Raw genomic sequence first — 19,113 nt, forward strand, 5'->3', positions numbered from 1 at the left:
AAAGAATGTAAGAGCCAAAGGAAGGGTAGGACTCCTTACAACATGCTCCCTCCAGACACAAAATGGCCTGCATATCCATGACCTCACAGTGCTTGACACTACCTACACAAGACTATCAAAAGAGGAGGAAAAGATCATATCAAAATAAAAAGAGACTGATTGAGATGGGGAGGGGATATGATGGAGAATGCAACTTCAAAGGGGAAAGAGGGGGCAGGGAGGGTATTACCATGGGATATTTTTTATAATCATGGAAAATGTTAATAAAAATTGAGGGAAAAAAAATTCATGTTCAAATCTCCAGGTCCCACATAAGTGAGAGTCACAGTGACATAAGTATGCAATTGTTGCGTGTGTCAGGAGCTTGTTTGCAGTGGCTAAAGACTCTGGTGCACCCATTCTCTCACTGCCTTTCTCTCAAATAAAAGGCATTTGCCCAGGTTTGATTCCCTAGGACCCATATAAACCAGATGCACAAGGTGGTGCATATGTCTGGAGTTCATTTGCAACAGCTGGAGGCCCTGTTGTGCCCATTTTCTCTTTTTCTCTCTCTCTGTCTCATTCTCTTGCACACCTTTAATTCCAGTACTTGGAGGCAGAGGTAGGAGGATCACCGTGAGTTTGAGTTCACCCTGAGACTACATAGTAAATTCCTGGTCAACCTGAGCTCGACTGAGACCCTACCTTGCAAATAAAAAACGAAAAACAAACAAAAACGGGCAATTTAACTTAAAAAAAGTATTTATTTATTTATTAGAGACAAAGAGAGGGGCAAAAAGTGGAAGAGAATGGGTGCATCAGGGCGTTTAGCCACTGCAAACAGGTGGCATCTGGCTTATGTGGGACCTGGATAATTGAATCAGGGTCCTTAGACTTTTAAATTTTCATTGGGCTGGAAGGATGGCTTAACGGTTAAGGCATTTGCCTGTAAAGCCAAAGGACCCAGATTCAATTCCCCAGGACCCGCGTTAGCCATATGCACAAGGGAGTGCATGCATCTGGAGTTTGTTTTGTGTTGCAGTAGCTGGAGGCCCTGGCACACCCATTCTCTCTCTTTATTTGTCAAATAAATAAATAAATATTTTAAAATTTTATTTATTTGCAAGCAGAGAGACAGAGAATGGGCACATGAAGACTTCTTGCTGCTATAAACAAACTCCAGAAGCAAGCAACACTTTGTGCATCTGGCTTTACATGGGTACTGGAGAATCAAACTTAGGCTGTTAGGCTTTGAAAGCAAGCGCCTTGCAAGTGCCAGCCCAGAAATTCTATTTTTTTGTTGTTTTTGTTTTTTTTTTTCCAACATAGAGTCTTATTGTAGCCCAGGCTGTTCTGAGATTCACTATGTAGACTCAGCAATGAGTCTGAGTGATGGGATTAAAGGCGTGTGCCACCACATCTGGCCCGGGAAGCCAGTCTTAACTATGATTCACTATACCTGCCTACTTCTACAGGTTTGAGGATGGTTTGCTTCATCTCCACGACTTCACTTCTTTGCTCAAGCTAAGAAAAGACACTAATTTTCAATGTATTTAGTTCTTCATTGCTGTGAGAACAGGTAGGTGACTTTCAAGCTCTTTACATGTTGGGCTAACACTGGAAGTCACCTACATTGTTTAAAAAATCCTTTTCCCAGAATCCCCATAAAGTTCAGCTGAGACAACCCTCTCTAAGGACCTTCTGTGCACGCTAGTGTTTGGTGCAACACTACACTGAGCTCACCCTTTTGGCTTTGGGACTCTGAGCGTCTGGACCCAGGCATCAGAAGCTTACCTTTGTCTTGGTAGCATAAGATATAAATCAACTTTTATAAACTGAAGGAAAAAGGAAGAACACTTTTCACTAAAAACAAAGTACTACTTTTATTTGGCTCATTTCTCCATTTATTAGAATAACCACATTTAGAGAGGCATAAAGCACTTACGTTTTACATGACTACAAAGTTATCACAAATCCCAAACTTTTTAGTCACAGGTATTTTACCTCTGCCGAAAGAAAAGTTTTCAAAACATCCGAGTTAGTTTAACACATAGACCCTGAATATGTGCCAACTAGGTATGTTTAAATGCTTGCACTTCCTGTTCTAGTATCTTCTTTAAGTGGGTTCCAGCATAAAAGGGACTGACATGTACAAGGTCATGATGCAAAACGCTTGGAGGGACAGTGAAATCGACCTGCACCAATGGCGAAGATGTAGTGTGCATACAGTTCCGAGGGACTCACTGGGCCATCTGGGCTTCCATGGCCTGTGCTGTCCATTCCGGGGCCGTCTGGCTAATCTTCTCCAGAAGGTTGTTCACTTGGAAACACAGTGACTGGATCTGCTTGTCCCACGTTGGCAGGGCTTCTCTTGCTAAAGTAAAGAAAGTACAAAACTGAATTACTTCTTTGCATTCATAGCAGATGTTAAAAGATATATACTAGTATTATCTTCCAGAAATCATAGCTAAACCAGGCATGGTGGTACACGCCTTTAATCCCAGCACTTGGGAGGCAGAGGTAGGAGGATTGCCGTGAGTTCGAGGCCACCCTGAGACTCCATAGTGAATTCCAGGTCAGCCGGGGCTACAGTTAAGACCCTACCTTGAAAAAACAAAAAAAAGGCGGGCGTGGTGGCGCACACCTTTAATCCCAGCACTTGGGAGGCAGAGGTAGGAGGATCGCCGTGAGTTTGAGGCCACCCTGAGACTCCATAGTGAATTCCAGGTCAGCCTGAGCTAGAGTGAAACCCTACCTTGAAAAAAAAAGAAAGAAAGAAAGAAAAAACAAAAAACAAAAATCATCGCTAAAAGCAGTAAATTAATAGTTAGGAGCTTAAATCACAACACAAAGTGTAAAATAAAACAAAACAACAAAAACCAGACACATGGCCAGGTATGGTGGCACACACTTTAATCCCAACACTGAGGCAGCAGAGGCAGGAGTTTCACTGTGAGTTCGGGGCCAGCTTGGGCTAGGGTAAGACCCTACTCGTCAATAAAACCAAAACAAGGGCTGGAGAGATGACTTAGTGATTAAGGCGCTTGTCTGCGAAGCCTAAGGACCCAGGTTTGATTTACCAGAACCCTCATAAGCCAGATGCACATGGTGGCACATGCATGTGTAGTTCATTTGCAGTGGCTAGAGGCCTTGGTGCACCCATTCTCTCTCTTTTACCTTACAAATAAATAAAAAATTTAAAACAAACAAACAAAAACAGGTAACATGGAGCTGGGAAGATGGCTCAATGGATAAAGTGCTTGCTGTACAAGTGTGATGACTTAAGTATGGATCCCCAGTTTTCATGTAAAACCCCAGGTATTGTGATACACAGCTTTAATTCCAGTGCTGGGGGAGTAGAAACGAAGAATAGTCAGGAATCACTGGCTAGCTAGTCTAGCCGAATTGGTGAAGTCTAGGTTCAGCAAGTCAACCTGTCTCAAAAACTAACATGGGGGGCTGGAGAGATGGCTTAGCAATTAAGTGCTTGCCTGTGAAGCCTAGGGACCCCGGTTCAAGGCTCGATTCCCCAGGACCCACGTTAGCCAGATGCACAAGGGGCGCATGCATCTGGAGTTTATTTGCAGTGGCTAGAAGCACTGGCGCACCCATTCTCTCTATCTGCCTCTTTCTCTCTGTGTCTGTTGCTCTCAAATAAATAAATTTTAAAAATTAAATAAAAAAAAATAATGTGGGGATGGAGACTGCTCAGTGGTTAGAGGCACTTGCTTGCAAAGCCTTGATAGGCCAAGTTTGATTGCCCAGTATGCACATAAAGCCAGATGCATGAAGTGTTTCATGCATCTGGAGTTCATTTGCAGCAGGCAGAGGCCCTGGTGTGCCCACTCTCTCCTACCCTCCCCCCTGTTTGCAAATAAATAAATAAATAAATATATAAACTTATTCTTAAAAAGACTAAGGTGGGTGCTGGAGAGATGGCTTAGCAGTTAAGACATTTGCCTGCAAAGCCAAAGGAAAATGGTTTAATTCTCCAGGACCCATGTTAGCCAGATGCACAAGGGGGTACATGAATCTGGAGTTCGTTTTCAGTGGCTGGAGGCCCTGGCACACATATTCTCTCCCTCTCTCTCTCTCTGCCAGTCGCTCTCAAATGAATAAATATTTTTTTTAAATATATATTTTATTTATCTGAGAGTGAGAGACAGAGGGAGAGAGGGAGAGAATGGACACGCCAGGGCCTCCAGCCACTGCAAAGGAACTCTAGACACATGTGCCTCCTTGTGCTTCTGGCTTACATGGGTCCTTAGTGGGATCCTCTGGCTTTGCAGGCAGACACCTTAACTGCTAAGCCATCTCTCCAGCCCAAAAATAAAATTTTAAAAAGACTAAGGTGGAGAGTGAGCAACAGAGGAACATACCAGTGTCAACTTCTGGTTTCCACACACATGCGTGCATACATGCACACACATGTGCCCACATGAACATAGATACATATATACCAGAAGAAAACAACAGTAACACACACACTACTATCAATACTCTAAGAAAACAAAAACAGCCAACTGAGCATCTCCAACCACCATTAGCAGCCTCCCAGCAGTGGCTATCCTTCACCAGGGCTCACTGAGTCATGACACTGCCACCTATTGGGTAGCACACAGATTGCATATTCAACTTGCCTGTCTGATGGAAGAACACATCTAACACTGAAAACAAAAATAAATACAAACACTCAAAACACCATCTTTTTTTTTTTTTTTTTTTTTTGGTTTTTTGAGGTAGTTGTCTCACTCTGGTCCAGGCTGACCTGGAATTAACTCTGTAGTCTCAGGGTGGCCTTGAACTCACAGCGATCCTCCTACCTCTGCCTCCCAAGTACTGGGATTAAAGGCGTGCACCACCACGCCCGGCCAAAGCACCATCTTTTTGTTGTTATTGTTCTTGTTTTTTGAGGTAGGGTTTCACTCTAGCTCAGGCTGACCTGAAATTCACTATATAGGCTCAGGGTGGCCTTGAACTAGTGATCCTCCTACCTCAGCCTCCAGAATGCTGGGAATAAAGGCGTGTGCCACCACACCCAGCTCAAAACACTATCTTGATTCTACAGGTTTTTTGTTGTTGTCATTGTTTGTTTTGGTTTTTTTTGAGGTAGGGTCTCACTCTAGCCCAGACTGACCTGGACTTCACTATGGAGTCTCAGGGTGGCCTCAAACTCACGGTGATCCTGCTACTTCTGCCTCCTAAGTGCTGGGATTAAAGGCGTGCACCACCATGCCTGGACCTATAGAGCTTTTTCTTTTTTTTTTTTCCATTAATTTTTTTCTCAATTTTTATTAACATTTTCCATAATTGTAAAAAATATCCCATGGTAATACCTTCCCTCCCTCCCCCTTTGAAATTCCATTCTCCATCATATCCCCTCCCCATCTCAATCAGTCTCTTATTTTGATGTCATCATCTTTTCCTCCTCTTATGATGGTCTTGTTGTAGGTAGTGTCAGACACTGTGAGGTCATGGATATCCAGAAAATTCTGTGTCTGGAGGAGCATGTTGTAAGGAGTCCTACCCTTCCTTTGACTTATAAAGTTTTTCCTAAAACTAAAAATATATAATGATAAATGAAAAACTGAAGAAGTCTCATTTAAAACAGCATAGAGCCAGGCATGGTGGCACATGCCTTTAATCCCAGCACTCAGGAGGCAGAGGTAGGTGGATAGGCATGAGTTTGAAGCCACCCTGAGACTCCATAGTGAAGTCCAGGTCAGTCTGGGCTAGAGTGAGACCCTACCTTGAAAAAAAAAAAAAAAAAACAACAAAATAGCACAAAACAGCACTGAAATTACTTTGAGTTGAAGAAAAACATAAAATAATAAATGAAGGACATAAGGCAACTTAAGTAGACACAAATCACATTCCCAGGTAGAAACACCCATTATCATTCAAGTATTAGTTCTTCCCCTTCATTAGATAAATTTAATAAAATTCCAACCAATCCTCCATTTTCCCATTTTAGTTTATATAAACCAGAACAAGATCATCATGGCTCATATGACCGTCTCACAATAAGCAGCAGCAGCAAGTGGGGCTGGAGATGTGTATAGCTCAGTGAGTAGTGCTCAAGCATGATGCCCCTAGTTCAATGCCCAGCACCCATATAAAAGCCAGACAGGGCTGTGCACGCTGGTGACCCCAGGCTGAGGGAGCAGAGACAGGATGATAGCTGGGACTCTCTGGTCAGCCAGTCTAGACTCAGTGGGAAACTTGTCTCAATGAAGTAAGGATGAAAAAGCAATGCAAGAGAACACCTGATGTCCTCTGGCCTCCACACATCTGTACACAGGGTGCACAAATCTGCATGTGTACACAAGCCACACACCACAAGCACACACCAAAAAATAACTAAGAACTGACAGATGGGGCTGGGGAGATAGCTCAGATGTTAAAGTGCTTGCTAGGCAAGCATGAAGACCTGAGTTCCCTTAAAATCTACATTAAAAAGCTGGGTCTGGGCCGGGCGTGGTGGCGCATGCCTTTAATCCCAGCACTCGGGAGGCAGAGGTAGGAGGGGAGGCAGAGGTAGGAGGATCGCTGTGAGTTCAAGCCCACCCTGAGACTCCATAGTGAATTCCAGGCCAGCCTGGACCAGAGTGAGACCCTGCCTCGAAAAACAAACAAACAAACAAAAAATGTGTCTGGGGCTGGAGAGATGGCTTAGCGGTTAAGGCACTTGCCTGCAAAGCCAAAGGACCTCGATTCAACTTCCCAGGACCCACGTTAGGCAGATGCACAAGAGGGCGCACCTGTCTCGAGTTCAATGGCAGTGGCTAGAGGCCCTGGGGCACCCATTCTCTCTTTGTGTGCCCCTCCCATAAATAAATACATAAATAAATTTTTAAAAAGTTGGGTATGGTGGCAGGCTCTTATAATCCCAGTGTCAGAGAAGTGGAAAACAGGGAGAACCTGGGGGCTTGCAGGCTAGCCAGTCTAGCCTCCTTGGCAAACTACAGACCAATGAGAAAATCTGAGGAAAACATTTGAGTTGTGCTTTGGGTTCCACACACACATACATGTCCAACTGAACACACATGAACATGCATGCACACACACCCAAAACAACCCCACCAGGGACAGAATCGTGATACATCCATACAATAGAAAATCTTTCCACCTGAAAAAGGATTAATTGGACGCTACAAAGAAAGGACAAATCCACTGCATGCTACATGTTGGATGAGCTTGTAAATTACTACGTGGATTGAAAGAAATACGCAGAAAACATAAATCCACAGAAACAGTGGCAGACTAGTAGTTGTCAGGCACTGGGGAGGGGAAGTGCTTATTTGCTTAATGTTGTTTCTGGCAATACTTTTTTTTTTTCATGGGTTGGGGGATTTATTTGAGAGAGAGAGAAAGAGGAAGAAGCTGTTAAGAGAATGGGCATGCCAGGGCCTCCAGCCACTGTAAACGAACTCCAGACGCATGTGCCACCTTATGTATCTGGCTTACATGGGTACTGAGGAATCAAGCCTGGGTCCTTTGGTTTTGTCAGCAAGTTAAGCCATCATTCTTCCTGAGTCAGAGTTTCTTACAGATCCTGAAGCATGCCTGTCAACCCAACACCTCTGCTCCCCATAAGGCTAGGGTTACAGACACATGTGTTCATGCCCAGCTGCTTATGTGGATCCTGGGGATTGAACTTCAGGTCTCGCAGGCTCTCTCATGCTTGCACAGAAGTGCTCTTAGTCACTGAGACACCCCAAGAGGTTATTTTTCAAGACCAGAAGAAATTTTGATAGAGGACAGAGTATGTTGGTAGATAATAGAAAAGAAAAATACATGGATTTCAGATACCAATAGAAATAATTTACAGGTTTTCTGGGCAGTGAGGGAGATAAGGAAGTCAAGGATAAGGAATACTAGAGAACGTGAACAGGTAGCTTCAATGGCTGATTAGCAAAGTGGTCACATAGTATACAGAAGGAGAGAGATAAATTCAGTCTTAGACATACGTTCATTCTAAGATGTCTACAAAGCAACCAGGTGGAGGCATGGGTCTGAGAATCAGAAGACAGATTAGCAATACTAGATAAATAGAGCTATTGTTTACATACACATGGCAAATGAATTAAAGGAACTTGATGAGATTATCTCACATCTTTAATCCCAGCCCTTGGGAAGCAAAGGAAGGGGGACTGCTGTGAGGTCCAAGCCAGTCTGAGACTCTACAGAGTGAATTTCAAGTCAGCCTGGGCTAGAGCAAGATCCTACCTTAAAACAAACAAACAAAAAGGGGCTGGGGAAGATGGCTAAGCAGTTAAGGCACTTGCCTGCGAAGCCAAAGAATCCAAATTCAATTGCCCAGTATTCATGTAAAGCCAGATGCACAAGTGGGTACATGCATCTGGAGTTCATCTGCAATGGCTAAAGGCTCTGGTGTGCCTATTCTCTCCTGCCCCTCAAATAAACAAATAAATACAAGCTAGAAAAGAGATATAAAAGGAAGAGAAAGGAAGGGGAGGGGCTTAAGAGGATGGTATTGTATATATGTAAGCAGAAGAACAAATTAATAGGAGTGAAAAGGCCTAAGTGAGGTCAGGGGAAGAGATTGAGTAATGGAAAGGTGGAGGGAGGGTTAATTAAAATCTAAGAGGATATAAATAAATCATATGAAAACCTACTTCTTTCGACAATGGAACATTCAAGAGGTTTAGACCACTACTAGAAAATTTTTAGTGCCAGGGATGGGGTACCTTCCAGTGAGTTGTTGGCCAGGGAGGTCCCTGATATCCCCAAAACATTATAGGCCATTGCTAAGGCCCTTGGTGTCCCACCAGGAAGAGATGATAAGACCCTATTTCTGAAGACTCTACCTACTTGGGCTGCAAGGCCACTGAAAAATCCTGCTGGAACTGAGCTGAAAACTTCTTCCATGCAGACCAGCTGACAGAAAGCTGGAAATGCTGCATGCAGTTCAATGGGAGAGAGAGAAATCACCAGTGAAGATATTCAGCAGTGGATACTGCAAGCCTTATACGTGGCCAACTAGGCCAAATGAGCCAACAGGTGCAATAGTGGCACGTCTGTTATGGGGGAAACCAACTGCCCTCTAATTTGACTAGAGGCCCGCTCCATAGGAGGGAACACATCCCTGATACTGAAAACCTGCAACAGGGGTAGTCATGAGCCCTAGGGGTGTGATGTCTGCTGGTGTCTGGCTAAATATATATATTATGCTCATCAAACTGCCCAGTAAGCATTTCTCTTAATGTTCATACCCATATATTAATGCTACTCTCACTTTTTTGTTAAAGAACTTTCTCTTCTCAGATGGCAGTGAACTTGGGATGATTCAGAAGGCATCACAGTGCTGAGAAGTGACAGAGGACTGCTCTCAGCACTGCAATATCTATATTACACCTTAAGGCTCAGGGTCCATTGCAGAAGTAGTGGCAGAAAGAATGTAAGAGCCAAAGGAAGTTTAGGACTCCCTACAAAGTGCCCCTCTAAACACAAAATGGCCCAGATATCCATGACCTCACAGTGCCTGACACTACCTACACAAGACCATCATAACAGGAGGAAAAGATGATGACATCAAAATAAAAGAGGGACTGATTGAGAGGGGGAGGGAATATGATGGAGAGTGGAGGTTCAAAGGGGGAAGGGGGGAGAGGGAATTACCATGGGATATTGTTTACAATCATGGAAGTTGTTAAATATAAAAGATAAAAAATAAAAATTTTTAAGTTGGGCATGGTGGCGCACACCATTAATCCCAGCACTCGGGAGGCAGGGGTAGGAGGGTCACCGTGAGTTCAAGACCACCCTGAGACTCCATAGTGAATTCCAGATCAGCCTAGGCTAGAGTGAATACCTACCTCGGAAAAAAAAAAAAAAAAAAAAAATTTTAAAGATAAATAAAACTAAACAAACAACAATAAAAAGTAACACCAATGACTTTTTTAAATCTTCAAAATGGGGAAAAAAAAGTTACTACTAGAACTAAAAGCCAATAAGCAACTGAAATGCTATAGTAAAAATGGAGTTGAACTAAGGGGTCATGAAATTAAAGGTAACCAGAATGAAGAGTAAAGACCAAAGGGCTATGCTAACTAGGACACAGAGGAGGCAATGGACTCATGGCACCCCTGAGCTATAAGGTGGAGTGACTGGGAAAGATGGGTATTGACAGAAGAAAAACATCATGTTCATAGTAATATAGCTCAAAGTACAATTTTACAGGTGGCATACTTCTGGGCCAGGATATAAGACGTAAAAATAAGGGAGAGAAAAAGTATCAGAGGGCTGGAGAGATGGCTTAGCGGTTAAAGCACTTGCCTGTGATGCCAAAGGACCCATGTTTGACTCCCCAGATCCCATGTAAGCCAGACACACAAGGTGATGCATAGTAGTTAAACAGCTTGACTTTGAAGCCTAAGGACCCAGGTTTGATTCTCCAGGTTCCATGTAAGCCAGATGCACATGTTGGTACATGCATCTGGAGTTTGTTTGCACTAGCTAGAGGCCCTAGTGCACCCATTCTCTCTCCTCTCTTTCTCTCAAATAAATAAAAATAAAAACTTTAAAAAAAAACTATCAGACAATGATAAGTTCAAGGATCCACTTACCTGCTTGTCTCCATTACTTTAATGAGCTGCTGAATGAGAAATGCAACCGTCATTTCCACATGCCAGAAACTAGGTTTGGTATAATTCTAGTTTGTAATATTTCCTAAGCTTAGAAAATGTTGCATTAAGTAGGTTCATGTATATAGTGTTTAAAAATTATTTTAGCCAGGCGTGGTGGTGCAAGCCTTTAGTCCTAGCACTTGGGAGGCAGAAGTAGGAAGATAGCCAGGAAATTGAGGAAACCCTGAGACTATATAGTGAATTCCAGATCAGCCAGGGCTAGAGGAAGACCCAATCTTGAAAAAAAAAATTAAATTATTTTTGTTAGAAGCCAGATACGGTGGTGCACCTAAGACTACATAGTGAATTCCAGGTCAGACCGGGCTAGAGAAAGACCCTACCTTCATGTATATATATTTTTTTCACTTTTTTTTTTTTTCTGGTTTTTCAAGGTAGGACCTTACTGTAGCTCAGGCTGACCTGACCTGGAATTCACTATGTAGTCTCAGGGTGGCCTTGAACTCATGGCAATCCTCCTACCTCTGCCTCCTAAGTTCTGGGATTAAAGGCGTGCGCCACCACGCCTGGCTAAAAAATTATATTGCTGTTGGACATAATACAGTAATAAATAAAATTCTGGGTCAAAGCTATGCAAAAAAACAAAAAAAAAAAATTCTGGGTCAAAGGAACAGTTCAACATATTTTACTCAAAATGGGGAAATACATAACAGTTCATTTCACTATGATAAAAACACACAAACTTTGATTACAAAAAAAATACACAAACTTACTTTCAAAATGAACTATCCCATCAATCTGGTCAATGAATCCATTCATCCGTCCTTCTGTTATCATCTGAGATGCTATCTTCTCCGCCTGTTAAGAATCCAATACACTCTCAGAAAATCTAAGTCATTCACCTGTAAGAGACTGAAAGCCTTTTGTTTGTTTGCTTGTTTGGGGAGGTATGGTCTTGCTCTAGCCCAGGCTGACCTGGAATTCACTATGTAGTCTCAAAGAAGCCTTGAACTCACAGAGATCCTCTTAGCTCTACCTCCCAAGTGCTGGGATTAATGGCATGTGCCACCACACCAGGCTTGAAAGCCTTTTTATTTAAACAAAATTAAACAAACAAACAAAAAAAAAAACCCTAATTTATTTGCAATCATAGAAAAGTAGAAGAGAGACAGAGAGAATGGGCATACCAGGAACTGCAAAGGAACTCCAGGTACACAAGCCACTTTGTGCATCTGGCTTTAAGCAAGTACTAGAGAACTGAACTCAGGTGGCTAGGCTTTGCAGAAAAGTGCCTTAACTGCTGAGTCATCTCTTCTGCCCCAAAGCCTTTAACATACCCACCTACCACTGAGATTAACATGTGTTTCCCTACCATTAACTATGCCTTGCAAATCTGCCTGTCTTTCTAATTTTTTTCTGGGGATAAACTATGATTTTAGCTCAATTATTTAAAAAAATATTTTTTATTTCTTTGCAAGCACAGATAGAAAGAATGGGCACACTAGCACCTCTTTCCACTGTAAACTCCAGACACACATGCCACTTTGTGCATCTGGCTTTACATGGGTACTGGGGGTTCAAACCTAGGCCATCAAGATTTGCAAGCAAGTGTCTTGAACCATTGAAATATCTCTTCCACCCATAACCCCATGACCATAATTTTAATTAGGAACTGGTTTACTTTGTTGGGAGTTTCTAATTTATTGTTGCTTTTTTTTTTTTTGAAAATAAGCTTTTATTATATTATCTAGTCTGACCTCAAACTCAAGATCCTCTTGCCCCAGCCTTCCAAATGATAGGATAGAGACATGTGATCCTATGTTAGGCTTGTTGTGACATTTTTAGATAAGCTTATCAATTTTCTCCTCTGCTCAAAATCAAGGTAAGTTTTCTTCCCATTTTTAAAAAATATTTTATTTATTTGAAAGAGAGAGAGAGAATGGGTATGTCATGGCCTCTAGTCACTGCAAACAAATGCATACAGATGCATGCACCATTTGTGCATCTGGCTTTATGTGGGAACTGGGAAATCAAACCTGGGTTCTTGGCTTTGCAGGCAAGTGCCTCAACTGCTAAGCCATCTCTCCAGTCCTTCTCTTCTTTTTCTTAAAAAATTATATATTTATTTATTTCAAGCAGAGAGAGAGAGACAGAATGAGAATGGGTGTGCTTACGTGGGTACTGGGAAATTGAACCTGGGTCCTTAGGATTTGCAGGCAAGCACCTTAACCACTAAGTCATCTCACCAGCCCTTCTCCCCACCCCCTTGGTTTTTCAAGATAGGGTCTTTCTGTAGCCCAGACTGACCTGGAATTCACTATGGAGTCTCAGGGTGGCCTCAAACTCACGGTAATCCTCCTACCTCTGCCTCCTGAGTGCTGAGATTAAAGGCGTGCACCACCACACCCAGCTGCAAATAACTTTTAAATGGTAAATGTAGTCTCAGTTCTTAAATTGATCCTCTTTCTTTACCACGTACTAAATGTGTACAAGTACTTTAAAAATTCTAAGATGGCAGCGCACAAAGGCCGGAGGCACACGTGTAAGTCCAGGGAACCCATGGAGACCGAGTCCTGTGACCCAGATTCTGAGGGCCCACCTCAGGTCTACCTGCCCAGCCGGGGCCCACCGCTGCGTGAAGGAGAGGAACTGGTCATGGCCCTACATGATGTACCACCATGCACAGATCAGCGCCCCGTCTCGTTTTGACACAGTCCGAGAGCACTTGGGCGACAACTGGACAGAGCTCCCTCTTCCGCTCTACCTGTGTGTGGGAACACAGGCCGAGAGCGCCCAGAGCAGCAGACTCGATGCTTCACATGCACAATCTGATGGGACCACCCTCAGAGGGCACTGATGAGGACGATGACGATGAAGAGGATGAAAAGCAGAAGCCTCAGCTGGAGCTGGCCATGGCACCCCACTGTGGTGGCATCAATCGAGTTCGGGTGTCATGGCTGGGTGAGGAGCCTGTGGCTGGGGTGAGGTCAGAGAAGGGGCAGGTGGAGGTGTTCACACTAAGGCGTCTCCTGCAGGTGGTAGATGGCCCCCACGCCCTGGTAGTCTTCCTTTGGGATGAGCAGGCCAGAGTGAAACCCATCTTCTCCTTTGCTGGCCACATGGGTGAGGGCTTGGCTCTGGACTGGCCTCCCCCTCCCCCCGTGTGCCTGGTCCTTTGCTAACTGGTGACTGTCAGAATATTCATCTTTGGACACCAACAGATGGAGGCTCCTGGCATGTGGACCAGAGGCCATTTGTGGGACACACACGTTCTGTGGAGGATCTGCAGTGGTCACCAACGGAGGACACAGTGTCCTGCTCAGCTGATGCCTCTATTCGCATCTGGGACATCCGGGCAGCCCCAGGAAAGGCCTGCATGCTCACCACAGCCACTGCCCATGACGGAGATGTCAAAGTCATCAGTTGGAGCTGCCAGGAACCCTTCTTGCTTAGTGGCGGGGATGACGGGGCCCTCAAGGTCTGGGACCTGCGGCAGTTCAAGTCTGGCTCCCCAGTGACCACCTTCAAGCAGCATGTAGCCCCTGTGACCTCCGTGGAGTGGCACCCTCAGGCCCATGGGGTCTTCGCAGCCTCAGGTGCCGACAACCAAATGACACAGTGGGACGTGGCAGTTGAGCAAGACTCAGAAGCAGGTGAAGCAGAGGCCAACCTGGGGCTGGCAGCGCTCCCCCAGCAGCTGTTCTTTGTGCACCAGGGTGAGATGGACCTGAAGGAGCTGCACTGGCACCCACAGTGCCCTGGGGTCCTGATCAGCACTGCACTGTCTGGCTTCACTGTCTTCTGCACCATCAGTGTCTGAGGTTCGGCCTCACCTTGGCTCTGCTGAACTGGAGTGTGTGCCCGGGTGGGATATTTCACACGTATGGATATGGACTGCCCCCAAGCAAGACCTTGTTTGGCTCACTGGAACCTTACAAGATGGAGTCTCCTGAGCTCATGGACCTTAGAAGACTCAGTTTGATCCTCTGTTTTTGTATGCCACGAACCCCAGAAACCTGGCTTGGGTAAAGACCCCACCTGTTGCAAGGCTTGGGGATCCAGCTGTGGTCTCCATGTGGGATTTTCTACAGTTTTAACACCTGGCTTAACTTTGACTTCTGGCCCCGATCCAGTTCTGGCTGTTGGCTGCCCCAGAGACTTCAAGGGCTTTGCTGTGGCTGGGCCAAGTTTGACAGCTTAGTTCTTCCATTTTGCCCCTTGCCATCTGGTGGCTGGGCTTGTGAGACCTGTGGAGGGGCAATGCAGGCACGCATCCTCTTTGTCCTGCTACCTAGCACTATGCCAGTGGAAGAATAAGGCTAGTGAGGGAGCCAGGCACACGCCTTTAATCCCAGCATTTGGGAGGCAGAGGTAGGAGGATCGCTGTGAGTTCAAAGCCACCCTGAGACTACACAGTGAATTCCAGGTCAGTCTGGGCTGGACTGGGACCCTACCTTGGGAGAAAAAAATAGACTAGTGAGGGGCTGGAGAGATGGCGCTTGCTTGCAAAGCCTCATGGCCTGGATTTGACTCCCCAGTGTTCACATAAAGCCAGATGCATAAAGTGGTGCATGTGTCTGAAGTTCATTTGCAGCGGCAAGAGACCCTGGTGTGCCCATATTCATTTTCTCCCTTCCTCCCTCTCTTGTCTTCTCTCCTCACAAATAAATTATAAAAATATTTACCAAAAAAAATTCTAAATTAAGTCAAATGTGTTATCACACCTGAAATCCTAGCTCTTAGAGATAGGAGGATCAGGTTTAAGGTCACCCACAGTTACATATTCAGTTCAAGGTCAGCATGTGCTACAAATGAAACTAAAATTCCACAACCATGCTAAGGATATAGTTAGTGCTTAGTATGAATAAAACTCTGGGTTCCAACCCCAGAACTGCATAAGCCATGTACAGCATGACAATAATCCTAGCACTCTGGAGGTGGAGGCATGGGGATAAGAAGTTCAAGGCCAGCAGAACACAGTGCTCACGCTCATAAACCCAGCACTCAGGGGGCTGAGGTATGAGATCGTTTGTAATGGTCAGAGGCCCTGGCATGCCCATTCTCTATCTGTTTCTCTTTCTTTTTCCCTCAAATATATTAATTAAAACAATAGGAATGAAATAAAAATAAAGTCCCTACTAAGTCAGTCAACTCTTTAAACCAAATAGGGATCAGAGAGGGCTTAGTGATTAAGCCACTTGCCTGCAAAGCCTAAGGATGCCAATTTGATTCCCTAGTACCCATGTAAAGCTAGATGCACAGGTGGCACAGGCATCTGGAGTTCATTTGTAGTGGCTAGAAGCCCTGGCATGCTCATTCTCTTTCTCTATCTGGGCCCCCCATAAATAAACAAAATGTTTAAAAAATCTGAATAAATAAATTAAACCAAATACAGAAATTACAACAGAGAAAACTGAGTTATTACAAGAGGCTCAAGGAGATGAACTATTAGCATAAATCTAAAGCAGAAAAATAAGCAAGATGTATACCAAAATCTAGAATGCCATAAATTTGAAATCACTACAGAATGAATTTAAACACATACTAAGTAAAGATATTCTTCTGAAACGAGTTTAACTTGGAATTACTAGAAAATTTACTTCCTACTAACTTATCATTAAATGCAATTTTAAAATATTTTATTTATTTATTTATTTGACACAGAAAGAGAGAATATGAATGGGTGTGCCAGGGTCTCCAGCCACTGCAAACAAACTCCAGATGCATGCGCCCCTTGTGCATCTGGCTAACATGGGTCCTGGGGAATCAAACCTGGGTCCTTTGGCTTTGCAGGCAAGCGCCTTAACCACTAAGCCATTATCTCCAGCCCTAAATACAACTTTAAAAGCCACTAAGGCAACCTCATTATTATACTAGCATGAAAGCAATTATTTATTTCCTTTTAATTAAAGCTTTAAATGTGCATTTTTTGTCGTACTTGCTAACAATTACCAATTACGCATTTTCCATTTACTAGTACTTCTAAGTCTTAACTTCCCTTTATAAAAGTACTGGAATTAAGAAAATACCTTAGCCGGGCGTGGTGGTGCACGCCTTTAATCCCAGCACTTGGGAGGTAGAGGTAGGAGGATCGCTGTGAGTTCGAGGCCACCCTGAGACACCATAGTGAATTCCAGGAAGCCTGGGCTAGAGTGAGACCCTACCTCGAAAAAGCAAAAAAAAAAAAAAAGAAAGAAAAAAGAAAATACCTTAGCTGCAGGGATCTCTAAAAGGGCTCCAAGTTCTTCGAAGGTAATATTATTATATAACTTGCTTGCTGACAACAAGTTGTGCTCAATAACAGCTCTGTCCAAGATGCTGGAACCTTAAATAAATAATAAGATAATTATATATTTGAAACAATCTTAGCGCTCAAAAGGCTAGTTAGGAAGATCACTATGATTTCAAAACCAACCTGGGACTATAGAGTAAGTGCCAGGTTAGCCTGGGCTATAGTGAGACCTTACCTTGAAGAAAAAAAAAGAAAGAAAAAGAAAAACCCAAACAAAAGCTCTGGAATTAGTAAAAAGGAAACTTGGCTTCAATGCAAGACCAGGAAGAAGAATGATGAATTGGTTCATCGGCGGGTTCATCCAAGGTTTCAGCCAACATCCCATTCCAGCCTCCACAGGCAAAAGACCCTACTGGAGGTGAATGTATGGAGTGCCAAAAGGGCACACACACAGGTGTGTATGTCCCCCTCCCCCACACACAAGCAAGCAAATATAAAAACCAGCAAGATGCTTCTAATTTAGCATACTTTTCACTAGCCTGTACCCAAAAATTCCATGCCACTCGCATGTAAGACATGACCATTACCATCAGCCGTTGTTGCTTTCTGGTGAGGCATCAACATGGCAGCAAACTCCTGAAGCTGATTTCCCCTGATGATCCTGTCTAGGTACATTTTCTCTAGGATCCCATACGCAGCAAGTTGCTGGCACCTTTCATCCTTAAAAAGAGTAGCCAACATTCGAGAACGCTGCTGTCCTAAGAGAGACACAGGAGCATCACATATTTTCACAATGCTTCTTACATGAAAAATAAGCACATCTTATGATTCCATTTTGCCTACTACAATACATAGTCGATCCTCGTCACTCATGATACTGCTCTGCGAGGTCACTGCCTCCCTTAGGGCGAGAATGCTCACCCCACTTCTATGGGAAACGATTCTTGTGAATCTCTGGTCATTCTTTTTTTTTTTTTTTTTTTTCCGAGGTAGAGTCTTCTCTAGCCCAGGCTGACCTCAAACTGACTTGGATCCTCTTACCTCTGCCTCCCGAGTGCTGGGATGAAAGGCCTGTGCCACCATGCCCTGCTCTAGTCATATTTTTGTTAGTCAATCTGTGATTTTGTTTAATTTTAGAAACTCTATTTAGTGTAATTGTGACCCCATTAACAATGACTCACAGTCAACAAGATAACTGCCTAAATAAAGCTTATCTAACACATAAATGCTCTCTGTATGCACATTAAGCACCCTATATTTAAGAACACAAGACAGCATGGTGGCACAAACCTGCATGCTCAGCACTAGGGAGGTTGACCCAGGATTGCTGTCAGTGTAAGGCCAGCCTGGGCTACACTGTAAGTCCTTCTCTACCTCCCTAGTCCTCTACCCACCAAAAAACCCACATGCTAGAAAGATCCGTAGTACTATGGCAGGGGGCCATTTTAAGTAGCAAAATCAAAAGGCTCAAAGTATGAAATATGTGTTCCTGAACAGTCCACAGAAAGGAGGCTTGTTTACAGCCTCAGACAGAAAAGCCAAGCCTCTGCTATCCCAGTCTCAACTTGAAACATGAATTAGAGAACTAACTTTTATTTTTCTCCTCTGAACGTGTCTACAAATACAAGAGTATTGGGAGTACTGACTTTGGGTTATGAAAACAAATTTTTGAGAATACGGCAGTTCCCCAAACATAGAATCTACAGATAATGAAGATAACTGAATGTTCATATATAAAGACCAGGAATAAAAATCAAATGTTATGGGCTGGAGAGATGGCTTAGTGATTAAGGCACTTGCCTGCAAAGCCTAAGGACTCAGGTTCAATTCCCAAGTACCCACATAAGCCAGATGCACAGGGTAGTGCTTGAGTCTGGAGTTCATTTGCAGTGGATAAAGGCCCTTGTGCTCCCATTCTCTATCTGCCTCTCTCTCAATAAATAAATAATTTTTAAAAAGCAAATGTTACAAGTAGATGGAAGCACATATGATTTACATTTTCTTCTTATTTATATTTAATGTAACGAACATGCATTATTTTGTTAGTAACAGAAAATTCATTCACCTAGCATGGTGACACACTTCTGTCATCCCAGCATTTGGAAGGCTGAAGCAGGACTGAGTTTGAGGCCAGCCTGGGCTACATACATAGTCAGTTCCAGACCAGCCTGAGCTAAACAGTGAGATACTATCTCAACCAGAAATATCAATGGAAATAATACAATCAATCAGCCTTTTATTTTAAAATACAGTAAGTGTTAGGCTCAGTGGGTAAAGGCACTTGCTTGCAAAGTC

At 43.6% G+C, this 19,113-nt stretch overlaps 1 protein-coding gene and 1 pseudogene across 2 annotated transcripts in view; one reads left to right on the forward strand and one right to left on the reverse strand.

Moving 5' to 3' along the window:
• Positions 1-1,836: 1,836 nt before the first annotated feature.
• Positions 1,837-19,113, reverse strand: part of Cops4 (COP9 signalosome subunit 4) — a 42,118-nt gene continuing 24,841 nt past the window's right edge. For both annotated transcript variants that reach the window (XM_004653394.2, XM_045144517.1), the window contains exons 7-10: positions 17,406-17,576; positions 16,796-16,911; positions 11,360-11,444; positions 1,837-2,353 (exon numbers count right to left, since the gene is read on the reverse strand). In XM_004653394.2, the coding sequence (XP_004653451.1) occupies positions 2,220-2,353; positions 11,360-11,444; positions 16,796-16,911; positions 17,406-17,576 (506 nt within the window). In that variant the 3' untranslated portion in view covers positions 1,837-2,219. The remainder of the gene's footprint in view (positions 2,354-11,359; positions 11,445-16,795; positions 16,912-17,405; positions 17,577-19,113) is intronic.
• On the forward strand, positions 13,098-14,406 carry LOC101594541 (annotated as a pseudogene).

The sequence above is a fragment of the Jaculus jaculus genome, chromosome 2, assembly GCF_020740685.1.
Source record: "Jaculus jaculus isolate mJacJac1 chromosome 2, mJacJac1.mat.Y.cur, whole genome shotgun sequence".
Classification (NCBI taxonomy): Eukaryota; Metazoa; Chordata; class Mammalia; order Rodentia; family Dipodidae; genus Jaculus; species Jaculus jaculus.